The sequence below is a fragment of the Dromiciops gliroides genome, chromosome 3, assembly GCF_019393635.1.
Source record: "Dromiciops gliroides isolate mDroGli1 chromosome 3, mDroGli1.pri, whole genome shotgun sequence".
Classification (NCBI taxonomy): domain Eukaryota; kingdom Metazoa; phylum Chordata; class Mammalia; order Microbiotheria; family Microbiotheriidae; genus Dromiciops; species Dromiciops gliroides.
In genome coordinates this window covers 261544705-261556557 of record NC_057863.1, presented here as the reverse complement: position 1 = coordinate 261556557, position 11853 = coordinate 261544705, and the positions used below count along the sequence as shown (strand labels likewise).

Below are 11853 nucleotides of genomic sequence, written 5' to 3'. Positions count from 1 at the left end.
CCAGCTCATTTGACAGATGAGGAACCTGAAACAAATAAGGTTAAATAATTTGCCCAGTGTCACACAGATTAGTTAGTATCTGAACACAGATTTGAACTCAGGAGGATGACTCTAGGCCCAATACTTGATCAACAGCACCACCTAACTTCCCCAGACAATACTGTAAGCTAATTCTGAAAGACATCAGGGACTCCGTGGATCTGAAGGTCATGAATCATGAATAAGCATAAGCATGTGAATCTTTTTGAAACCTTGAAGATAAAACCCTGTCCATGTGTGCTTAGAATTTGTGATAGGGGATGCAGCTTATAGGGGACAAATACCTTCCCTTCAGTAAAGTAAATGATGTATTAAAATGTATTACAGAAGTCAAATTTTAGAAAGACATTTAAGAAGGAAAAAAAATGTTTTATGAGCAGAAATCTGGAGAAGTATCAGCTCATTGCCAAAGATGCATCGGAGACCAAATCTTCTGCAATGACACAGATAGGTATGTATATCAAGGTTGAAAATCTCTTCATGAGGTGGTCTGGCTGTACCAAATCTCAAACTGTATTATAAAGTGGTTATTAGTGGGGGCAGCTAGGTGGCGCAGTAGATAAAACACCAGCACTGGATTCAGGAGGACCTGAGTTCAAATCCGGCCTCAGACACTTGACACTTACTAACTGTGTGACCCTGAGCAAGTCACTTAACCCTCATTGCCCTTCCCCACCAAAAATAAAAATAAAGTGGTAATTATCAAAACAATTGGTACTGGCTGAGAAATACAGTGGTGGATCATTGGAATAAAATAGGTATGAATTACACTATAGTAAATGACTATAATAATATCATATATGATAAACCAAAAGATCCAAACTTTGGGAACAAAACCTCATTAGTTGACAAAAACTGCTGGGAAAACTGGAAAACAGTATGGCATAAAATAGGTATAGGCCAACATCTCATACCATATACCAAAATAAGGTCAAAATGGGTACATCATTTACACATAAAGGGTTATATACCATAAGCAAATTAAGAAACCATGGTATAGTTTATCTGTCAAATTTATGGACAGGGGAAGAATTTAGGACCAAAGAAGATATAGAATACATTATAAAATGTAAAATAGATAATTTTGATTATATAAAGTTAAAAAGATTTTGTACAAACAAAACCAATGTAAACAAAATTATAAGGAAGGCAGAAAACTGGGAGAGATTTTTTGCAGCAAATATCTCTGAAATAGACCTCATTTATCAAATATGTAGAGAACTGAGTCAAATTTATAAAAAAAACACATCATTCCCTAATAGATAAATGGTCAAAATATATAAACAGGCAGTTTTCAGATAAAGGAATCAAAGCTGTCTATGATCATATGAAAAAATACTCTAGATCACTATTTATCAGAGAAATGTAAATTAAAGTAACTCTGAGGAGCTACCTCACATCTATCAGAATGGCTAATAAGACAAAAAAGGAAAATGTTGGATGTTGGGGGACATGTGGGAAAATTGGGTTGCTAATCCTTTGTTGGTGGAATTGTGAATTGATACAACCATTCTGGAGAGCAATTTAGAACAGTGCCCAAATGGCTATAGAACTGTGCATACCCTTTGATCCAGCAATACCACTGCTAGGTTTATATTCCAGAGACATCCAAAAAAAGAGAAAACCACCTATTTGGTTTTTTTCTTTGGAATTTGTGCTTTTTATTCTTCTTCCCTTTACTAGCATTCTCTCTTTTTTGTTTTTTAAGCAACAAACATTTATTTTATTTTTTCCAGGTACATGTAAGGGTAGTTTTCAACATTCATTTTTTTTGTGTGTGAGGCAACTGGGGTTAAGTGACTTGCCCAGGGTCACACAGCTAGTAAGTGTTAAGTGTCTGAGGCCAGATTTGAACTCAGGTCCTCCTGACTCCAGGGCTGGTGCTCTATCTACTGCACCACCTAGCTGCCCCTCAACATTCATTTTCATAAGATTTAGAGTTCCAAATTTTTCTCCCTCCCTCCCTCCTTTTCCTCCCCCCTCCACAAGATCACAACCTGATTATATATGCACAATCCACAAGTGTTCTTTTTATCAGTTCTTTCTATGGGGGTGGATAGTAAGCTTCCTCATTAGTACATTGGGATTGTCTTGGATCATTGCACTGCTGAGAGTGGTCAAGTCATTCACAATTGCTCATTGAACAATACTACTATCACTGTGCACAATGTCCTCCCAGCTCTACTCACTTCACTATACATCAATGTTCATTAGTCTTTCCAGGTTTTTCTGGGATTATCCTATTTGTCATTTCCTATAGCACAAGACCATTCCACTACAATCATATAACACAGCTTCTTACATCAGTCCTCAATTGATGGACATTCCCTTGATTCTAAAATCTTAGCCTCCACAAAGAGTTGCTATAAATATTTTTTGTACAATTTTTCCCCCTTTTCTCTTTTTCATGATTACTATTGTTAACTGTTTCTCTTCCATCCTATTCCCTTCCCCATGATATTTATTCTATTATCCATCTTCTTTCATCCTATCACTCTTCAAAAGGGATTTGCTTCTGTCTGTCCCCTCCCCCACTCTGCCATTCCTTCTTTAGCCCCTCTCTCTTTATCCCCTTACCCATCTATTTTCCTGCAGGGTTAGAAAGATTACTCCACCCAATTGAGTGTGTACATTATTCCCTCCTTGAACCAATTCTAATGAGATTGAGGTCTTTGGGACAATTCTGATGAGTGTTGGGCTCATTTACTTCCCAGATTAAATAGATTACTCCACCCAGTTGGGTGTGTGTGTTAGTCCCTCCTTGAGCCAACTCTGATGATTTTAAGGTCTTTGAGCCTTTTCTGATGAGTGTAAAATTCATTTACTGTCCTGCTCTTCCCCCATCTCTTCCCCTACTCCATAAGCCTTTTCTTGTTTCTTTCATGTAGGATTTCACCTCTGCCTTTCCCCCTCCCCCAATGCATTCCCCTCACCCCTCAATTTAACCCTAAGGATGTCATCATGGGGCAGCTAGGTGACACAGTGGACAAAGCATCACCCCCAGACCCAGGGGAATCACAGCCAAAACTCGGCCTCAGACACAAGACAGTCACCCACTGTACAACCCCAGGTATGTCCCCCAACTCCAATTATTTATAGTTCTCTAAGGTCTTGTATTTGAAAGTCAAATTTACCATTCAGTTCAGGTCTTTTCATCACGAATACCTGAAAGTCCTCTTTTTCATTAAAGTCCCATTTTTTCCTCTGAAAGATTATGATGAGTTTTGCTGGGTAGGTTATTCTTGGTTGTGTAATCCCAATTCTTTTGTCGTCTGGAATATCATATTCCATGCCCTCTGATCCTTTAATGTAGAAGCTGCTAGATCTTGTGCTATCCTGACTGGGGCTCCACAGTACTTGAATTCTTTCTTTTTGGCAGCTTGCAATATTTTCTCCTTGACCTGAGAGCTCTGGAATTTGGCTATAATATTCCTAGGAGTTTTCCTTTTGGGATCTCTTTCTGGAGGTGATCGGTGGATTCTTTCAATTTCTATTTTAGCTTCTTCTTCTAGAATTTCAGGGCAATTTTCCCTGAGAATATCTTGGAAGATGGTGTCTAAGCTCTTTCCTTGATCATGTTTTTCAGGTAGACCAATAATTTTCAAATTATCTCTCCTGGACCTATTTTCCAGGTCAGCAGTTTTTCCCAGAAGATATTTCACATTGCCCTCTATTTTTTTATTCATTTGGATTTGCTTTATTGAGTCTTGGTTTCTCATAAAGTCGCTAGCTTCCATTTGTTCAATCCTAATTCTTAGGCAATTATTTTCATCAGAGAGCTTTTCCATTTGGCTTTTCAAGCTGTTGACTTTTGTCTGATGTCTTTCCTGTATCACCCTCATTTCTCTTTCCATTTTTTCCTTTACCTCTTTAACTTTGTCTTCAAAGTCCTTTTTGAGCACCTCTATGGCCTGAGACCAATTCATATTTTTCTTGGAAGCTTTAGATATAGGGGCCCTGATGTTGACATCTTCCTCTGAGGGTGCACCTCAGTCTTCCTTGTTACTGAAGAAACTTTCTATGGTCCTCACCTTTCTCTGTCGGCTCATCTTTCCTTTCTTTTACTTGACTTTTAGCTCCTTAAAGTGGGGCACTGTTTCCAGGCTGCAGTATCCCAAGCTTAAGAAGTCCCAGGTGGTATGACTGAAGGAGGAGCAGGCTCTTCACTTGCCTGGCCTGTTCCTGTTCTGTAGATGACCCCAGACCAACTTGCTAATTAACCAGCTTTATGTGTTAGCTCCAATGAGCCTGTGCCCCTCTCCCACCTGGGCCAATGCTACTCAAGCCTACCTCCTGGTTCCCAGCTGGTGTGAAAAACCCAAGTTCTGCCTCAGCACCAGCATAGAGCCCTGTAGTCTCCCCCCTGCCCAGGGCTCAGCCCTCTCACCAGACTGTGAGCTTAGTTCCAGAAGACACTGGTGCTTCAGCTGATTCAGAGGCTCTGGGGGGGTCTCCTTTTCTGGTGAGGCCTTCCTGAGACTGGATCTGTGTCAGGGTGACTGTGGGGTTGGGCTCGACTCCTGTATTAGCACAGCAGCTCCCTCCTTCTGACCTTCCAAGCCATTCTTGGTTAGAAGATGATTTCAGCACATTCTGTGAGTTTTGCTGCTCCAGGCATTTTCCTATGGTGTTATTTGGATGGTTTTTTGGAGTGATTGTGTCATGAGTTCGAGAGCTCACTGTCTTTTCTCTGCCATCTTGGCTCTGCCCCAGAAGTCAAAACCACCTATTTGTACAAAAATACTTATAGCACCTTTTCTGTGGTGGCTAAGAACTGGAAATCAAAGGGATGTCCATCAATTGGGAAATGGCTAGGCAAGCTGTGGTACATATTATTGTAATGCAATATTATTGTGCTATAAGAAATAACCAGCAGAATAATTTCAGAAAAACCTGGAAAGACTTACATGAACTGATATATATAGTGAAGTGAACAGAACCAGCAGAACATTGTACATAGTAACAGAAATATTGTTAGTTGAAGAAATGTGAATGAATTAGTTATTCTCAGCAATACAATGATCTAAAACAATCCTAAGGAACTGATGATGAAGCATACTATGAACCTCCAGAGAAAAAATTGATATTGAACACAGAATAAAGCATTCTATTTTACACTTTCTTTCTTTTATTTGTCTTATGTGGAAATGTTTTACATCATTGCATATGTATAACCTGTATCTGATTGCTTGACATGTAAAGGAGGGGAGAGGAGAGGGAAGAATAGAATTTGAAACTCAAAACTTTAAATAAAAATGTCTATTAATGAAAAAGAAAGTCACTTCATAATGAGAGGCTAAAACTGAAGTACATGGAGGTCAAGGAGGAGAGGTGAAGCAGTTTTGCTAAGCCAGTAAAACAAGTTTATTAAAAATTTGTGACATATGCCTCAGCCATGGTATATCAAAGCTGAGCAAACTTGCTGGAAATGAGTTGTTGTTGGAGGAGTCTCCCTCATGACAGGTGAAATTCTGCATCATTCCCCAGAAGGTCGGGTCCTGCTGCTTCTGTCTTTGCCACTTTCCTGCCCTGGGTGTTCCTTGGGGATTCCAAGGCCTTGTTGAGGTAGCTCTCCCATGCAGATGGAATGTGATGTCCTTAAAAAGTCAAGGAATTAGCCTGAAGAAGGGAGAGCCAAGGATTCCATAATGGAGCAGGAGCAGGTGGTTTTTCAGTAGAATCCATAGGAAGAATACCTTCCACAGCAAGATGGGCGATAGCAGCCATAGCCATAGCCACCATAGCCCAGGCCTCCACAGCCATAGCCACCATAGCCCAGGCCTCCACAGCCATAGCCACCATAGCCATAGCCACCAAAGCCATAGCCTAGGCCACGGAAGCTGCCACATCCACAACCATAACCAGAGCCATAGCCATAGCCCTTGCCACCATAGTAGCCGCCGTAGTAGCTCATTGTGTCAGGATTCACTTAGCTGGGTGGATGTCAAGGTTAAGTTGTGTGAGTTTGTATAACACCTTCTACACAGGGACTTTTATACAGTTCCAGTAGGAGGTGTGGCAGACCCAGGCCAGAATTGCATAACTTCCATTGACCTAATTTCCAGGGCAAAATCACATTCTTCTCATTGTTTGGTCCCTGACAACTATACCCCCAGCTCATTAAGGTTTTTTCTCTCAATTTATTTTTTCTCTAAGAAGGCTCTGCCACAATTTCATTCTTGTAATGAGAAATGATTATAGTGTTACCAAAGCTTATGTGGTTAATGTGGCTGATGCCCTACCCAGGCTTCATGACAGCCCTCTCCCAGATGGCATTGTCCTCCTTCCATTATATCTGCTGCCCTGGTCTTTTGATACTCATCTGGGCTATGTCATCTTGTCTCTCCAAATCATTGCTTCTTGAGGTTCAAGTGACAGAACAGTTCACACATTTTTTTGTTTTATTTTATTTTATTTAATTTTAAAATTTCACACATATATTATATTGCAGTTGAGTTTGGGGTGGAGTATCTCTTGATGAAATCCATCCATCCAACAACTATTCAAGAAATATCCAAAGCATAAACCATTTCCCCAGTGTTTGCACTGTGTTCATGTTAGGGATACAAAGGAATGTCAACAGAGTCCACTCTCCTCAGGCAGTTCTAAAGTCCTAAGGCCAGGAAGAACATGAAAATGCCAATACACCTGCCACAAACATGGAAAGTTGATGGGAGATTTCAGAGGCAGAGGAAAAAGCCACTGGGGAAAGAGACAAGACCATGTGCCACATGTGGGCTTAGAAATGAGATCATAATAGAACAGAGAAGGTCAACAGGGGAGGGAGGAGAGAGGAGAAGACTCTGGGAAGGGTGGACAGTCAGCTAGTGCAAAGACAAGGAGAAGGGCATGCAGGGCATTATCTAAGTGAAAGTGGATAAGTATTGGCAAAACTAGAAAATTTGGGGGAGGGAAATAAAGTGTGCTGAGACTGGAAAGGTGGGAATGGGACCACTAAAGAAAAGAGCAAAACACCAGACAGAAATTATGAATTTAAGTCATTACAGAAGGAAACGCAACTTACAAGATTTGACACATTGGGTCTGGGATTTACAGGAGTCATAGGGGACCAAAAGTCAGAAGAATGCCTTGGAAAAATCCTTTTGGCAGTTGAGTGTAGAGAGGATCTGGGTGGAAAAAAATTAGTCAAAGAGGCCTAGCAAAAGCTCTTTCAGAGACATACCCTAAGAGCCTAATCAAAAATGGGAACAATATGATTGGAAAGAAGTGTTTGGATGCCAGCCATGCTGTGAAGGTAGAATAGACGAATTTTGTCAACTAATCAGACATCTGCACTGATAATGCAGGGTCAGGGAAGTCCCTTAGAGTGTAAAGATATTGACCTGATGTTGTTGCTCTTGAAAAGGTGTGGAGAATGCAAAAAAAAGGAGGAAAGGGGACAGCTAGGTGGCACAGTGGATAAAGCACCAGCCCTGGATTCAGGAGGACTTGAGTTCAAATTTGGCCTCAGACAGTTGACACTTACTAGTTGTGTGACCCTGGACAAGTCACTCAACCCCCATTTTCCTGAAGAAAAGAAAGGTGTAGAGAAACTGAGCAGAGGAAGAGTGCTCTGGATGTGGCAGGATGAAGAAATCTGTTCTAGACTTGGGGTGATTTGAAATGTCTGTGGGTTACCAAGTTGATATTGTGTACATTGACTATTCATGATGTAGGACAGGATCTCAGGAGAGATGCAGGTGTGGGTTTGGACATGTGATAGTGAGTGATCAAAGAAATGTTTTAGAATCCCTAGGATCTAAGAAGTTTTTATTCTCTCATCCTTTGAGAGAGCATGGATAAAAGAAAGAAACGAGACAGAACCTTGGGCTTCAGATAAAGTTATTTTACATGAAAAGACATGAAGGTGCACTAGTTAATATGAACAAGAAGGAACAATCAGGTGGGGAGCACACCAGGAAGAACAGTTGGCCAGCAGTGTCAAAAGTCAAAGAGAGATCAAGAAGCAGGAATATGCAGAAGAGTCACTTAGGTTTAGCCATGTGGACACCACTGTAAAACTTGAAGAGAACAGTTTCTCTTGAAAGTGAAGGTCAAGAATGTGATGTCAGGGCTTTCAAAGATGGTGGTAGGAGAGCAGCTTGAGATCCTGAGTAGGCCTCAAGGCCATCAGTAAAAGCAAGAACCATTTAAATGTGGAAGAACTGTGAAGTGCTGATAATATGAAGTTGGGTAGGATCATGTAATCTGGGCATAGATAGACATTCATCTAAACCAGTGAGTTTAGGAGAAATGATTGCCTGGAGATGGAGATGGGCCATTGAGTGTCAGAGAGAAAGTAACAGCCCAGGGCAGATGAAAATGACAACAATTGGTATCGTCTGGTGGAGAGAAGAGAACCAGATTGAAGCTCTCTGATTGAGGAGCATTCCAGGAAGACTTCAATTGAGAAAAAGGAGCTCCAAGTGCTTGGGGTAGTAATAGGTGTCTCGTCTTTCATCTCAGTTGTATCTCACAGTTGCATGCTAAAAAATGAGGAGACATAATAGAATATCACATGACAACCAAAAATCCCACTGTGACCTTGAGATTGCATGGAGGAACACAGAGCCCAGAGCTCAGAAAAATGGAGTTGATGGTCTGTTTTTAAGCCACACTACACTGCTCAGTGCATGGTTGATCTTTCGCTAAGCTGAAGAGCATCCAGAGGAGTCCAGACAATGTGGCAGAAGGCCTCCCAGCTCAAGAAATAAGAGACTGATTTCAAGTAACTTGTACTCTTGCTTTTAGAGGGCACTCAGGAACTTGTCCTAGGTCTCTTAAGGTGATTTCATGATCACCATGTACTATAAGTACTAGATCTCTTCTACTTTATCTCTTGGGAAGTTAACAGGAATTCAGAGATGACATTTCCCCCATCAATCGATTTTTGTCTTTACTAAAGGGAATGGACAGAGGCAAGAGTAATGTAAGATGCTGCTGCTGCTTGATGATGGATTAGTTGATTGATGGATTGATGAGGAGGAGGATTTATTGATGATTAGGACCAATAGATGATGAGGAGGATTGAATGGAAAGGATGAGGATTTATTGACAATGATTAGGATTGATGGATGATAATTGAGGATTGATGATGATGGCAAAACCTATGTTACTTTACTGGGCTATTGTGAAGAAAATTCTTTGTCAAGTTTAAGGCACTATATGAAAGTTATCTATTACTGTTGTTACAATAATCAACCTCATGGATTTCTTGTAAGGAAATCTCTCTTTAAAGTACTATATAAATGTAACTTACTATAAAAAATGATGAGCAGGATACTATCAGAAAAACCTGGAAAGACCTGCATTAACTGATGCACCGTGAAATGTACTGTACACAAAGTTAACAGCAATATTGTAAGATGATCTGCTGTGAATGACTTGGTTATTTTCAGCAATCCAATGATTCAAGATAACTCTGGAGGACGTATGAAAATCACAATCCATCTACAGAGAAAGAATTGATGGTATCTGAAAACAGATTGAAGCATAATTTTCTTGATTGTTCCTTAATATGAAGTTTTGTTTTTCTCTGTTTTCTTTCACAACCTGGCTAATGTGGAGATATTTTGTGTGACTACTCATGTATAACTTATATGGAATTGCTTGAGTTCTGGGTGGGGCGGGGGGGGAGGAGGGAGGAAGAGAAGTTGGAACACAAAGCTTTAAAAATTGATGTCAAAATTGGTTTTTACATGTAATCTGGAAAATAAAATTTCAAATTAGAAAAAAATTAAAGGGAATGGAATATTATATTCCCAATGAGAGGTGCTCAAGAGAAAGAATATTCCTGAAGGATTTGTTTCCATTGAGTTGACCTTCATAGAATGTCTCATGGCAAATGAGTGGTCAAGTTATCGGTGCCATGTTTAGGGAGACATCAATAGAATGAGTTTGCTGAAGACATTTCCTTCTAAAATCTAGTGGATATATAGAAACTCACATGTTTTTATCCAATGCACAGTAATGCCTAGGGATGATACATAGTTATGAAAATATTTTTCAGCTAACAGGACAGATGAGACCCATTTGTAATGTCACTTGTAGCGTTTCCTCCACTACCTAAAACACAATTTTAATCAATAAAAATAACGTACTAGGTAGAGGGCCACACTCTGACTTTTTTCCCAAGTTGCAGTCTGAAGGAAATTATTTCAGGGACAGATTAGGCAGTGGAGCTTGAGGAATCCAAAGGCTGATAGCCAGGCTGCTGAACAACAAAGGAGACGCGCTGCTTCCTTGGAGAGCATCTTTGAAACCATGGGTTTGGTGCTCCCATGATGGAGGGATTGGTGGCTCAGCCATTTTTAATTCATGTGTGAATCTTTGTCACTCCATTTGAGTATTTCTTGGCCAAGAAAATGGCATCATTTGCCATTTCCTTCTCTATCTCATTTAACAAATGAGGAAACTGAGCCAAACAGGGTTATGTGACTTGCCCAGGGTCACAGAGACTACTTAGTGTCTGAGGACAGATTTGAATTTAGGAAGCGGAATCTTCCTAACTCAATGCCCAGTACACAAACCACTGCACCACTTAGTTGCCCCAGACAAAGGATATGTTAAGTCAATTTTGGCAGTCATCAGGCATATTTTTGATTTGGAGGTCACAAACCATGAACATGTGAATACTTTTGAAACCTTGAAGATAAAATCCTGTCCATGTGTGCTCAGAACAGGTGAGAAGGGATGCAGCTTACAGGGGACAAATACCTTCCCTTCAGTAAAGTGGAGCCTGGGTATTATAATAGAATGAAATGTAAGTATTGCAGAAGTTAAATTTTAGAAAGACATTTAACAAGAAAATGATATATTTTTTAAACAAAAACCTGGAAAGGTATTACCTCATTGCAAAAGATGCATGGGAAAGCAAATCTTTTGCAGTGACACAGATAAATACATCAAAGTTGAAACTGTCTTCATGATGAGAGGCTGAAACCCAAGAACAGGGAGGTCAAAGAGGACAGCTGAAGCAATTTTGCTGAGCAAGTGAAATAATTTTATTAGAAAATCATAAAAGAAACCTCAGCCATGATGTATTAGAGCTGAGCAAACTTGCTGGGAATGAGCTGTTATTGTATGAGTCTCCCCCATGATAGGTGAGATTCTGCATCATTAGAAGGACAGGTCCTGATGCTTCTCTGTCCTTGCCACTTCCCTGCCCTGAGTGTTCCACAGGAATTCCTTGATTCTTTTGTGGTAGTTCTCCCATGCCACACAGCAATAGAGGCAATTGGGATGAGATGACCTTACAAGGGCATGGAATTAGCCCAAAGTAGTGAGGGACGAGGATTCCAGGACAGTGCAGGAGGAGATAGTTTTTCAGTAGAAGCCAGAAGAATAATAGCTTCCACAGCAAGATGGACGGTAGTAGCCACCATAGCCCAGACCTCCATAGCCATAGCCGCCAAAGCCATAGCCCAGGCCACGGAAGCTGCCACATCCACAGCCATAACCAGAGCCATAGCCATAGCCTAGGCCACGGTAGCTGCCACATCCACAGCCATAACCAGAGCCATAGCCATAGCCACACCCTTTGCTGCCCCAGTAGCTCATTGTGTCAGGATTAACAGATTTGGTTGGATGTTAAGGGTAGGTTGTGTGAGTGTGTACAGCACCAGATTCTACACAGGACCTTTTATATATTTACAACAGGAGGTGTGGCAGACCCAGGCCAGAATTACATAATGCCCATTAACCAAATTGCCAGGACAAAATTACATTCTTGAAATTGTTTGGTCCCTGATGACAGTTTTCCCTGATTATTAAGGAATTTTTTTCTCGATTTGTGGTTCTTCTGAGAAGGCTCGG

At 40.6% G+C, this 11853-nt stretch overlaps 2 protein-coding genes across 2 annotated transcripts; both read right to left on the bottom strand.

The window, feature by feature from the left end:
- Positions 1–5396: 5396 nt before the first annotated feature.
- LOC122751904 (keratin-associated protein 19-3-like) lies at positions 5397–5988 on the bottom strand. Its single transcript, XM_043999140.1, has one exon. It carries the CDS (start codon positions 5951–5953, stop codon positions 5711–5713), a length of 243 nt encoding a protein of 80 aa, XP_043855075.1. The 5' UTR covers positions 5954–5988; the 3' UTR covers positions 5397–5710.
- Positions 5989–11364: 5376 nt separating this feature from the next.
- On the bottom strand, positions 11365–11598 carry LOC122747439 (keratin-associated protein 6-2-like). The gene has a single exon (XM_043993457.1). It carries the CDS (start codon positions 11596–11598, stop codon positions 11365–11367), a length of 234 nt encoding a protein of 77 aa, XP_043849392.1.
- Positions 11599–11853: the final 255 nt, after the last annotated feature.

Excerpts from the sequence above, each read along its gene's own strand:
- LOC122751904 (XM_043999140.1), bottom strand. The coding sequence starts at position 5,953 with ATGAGCTACTACGGCGGCTACTATGGTGGCAAGGGCTATGGCTATGGC.
- LOC122747439 (XM_043993457.1), bottom strand. The coding sequence starts at position 11,598 with ATGAGCTACTGGGGCAGCAAAGGGTGTGGCTATGGCTATGGCTCTGGT.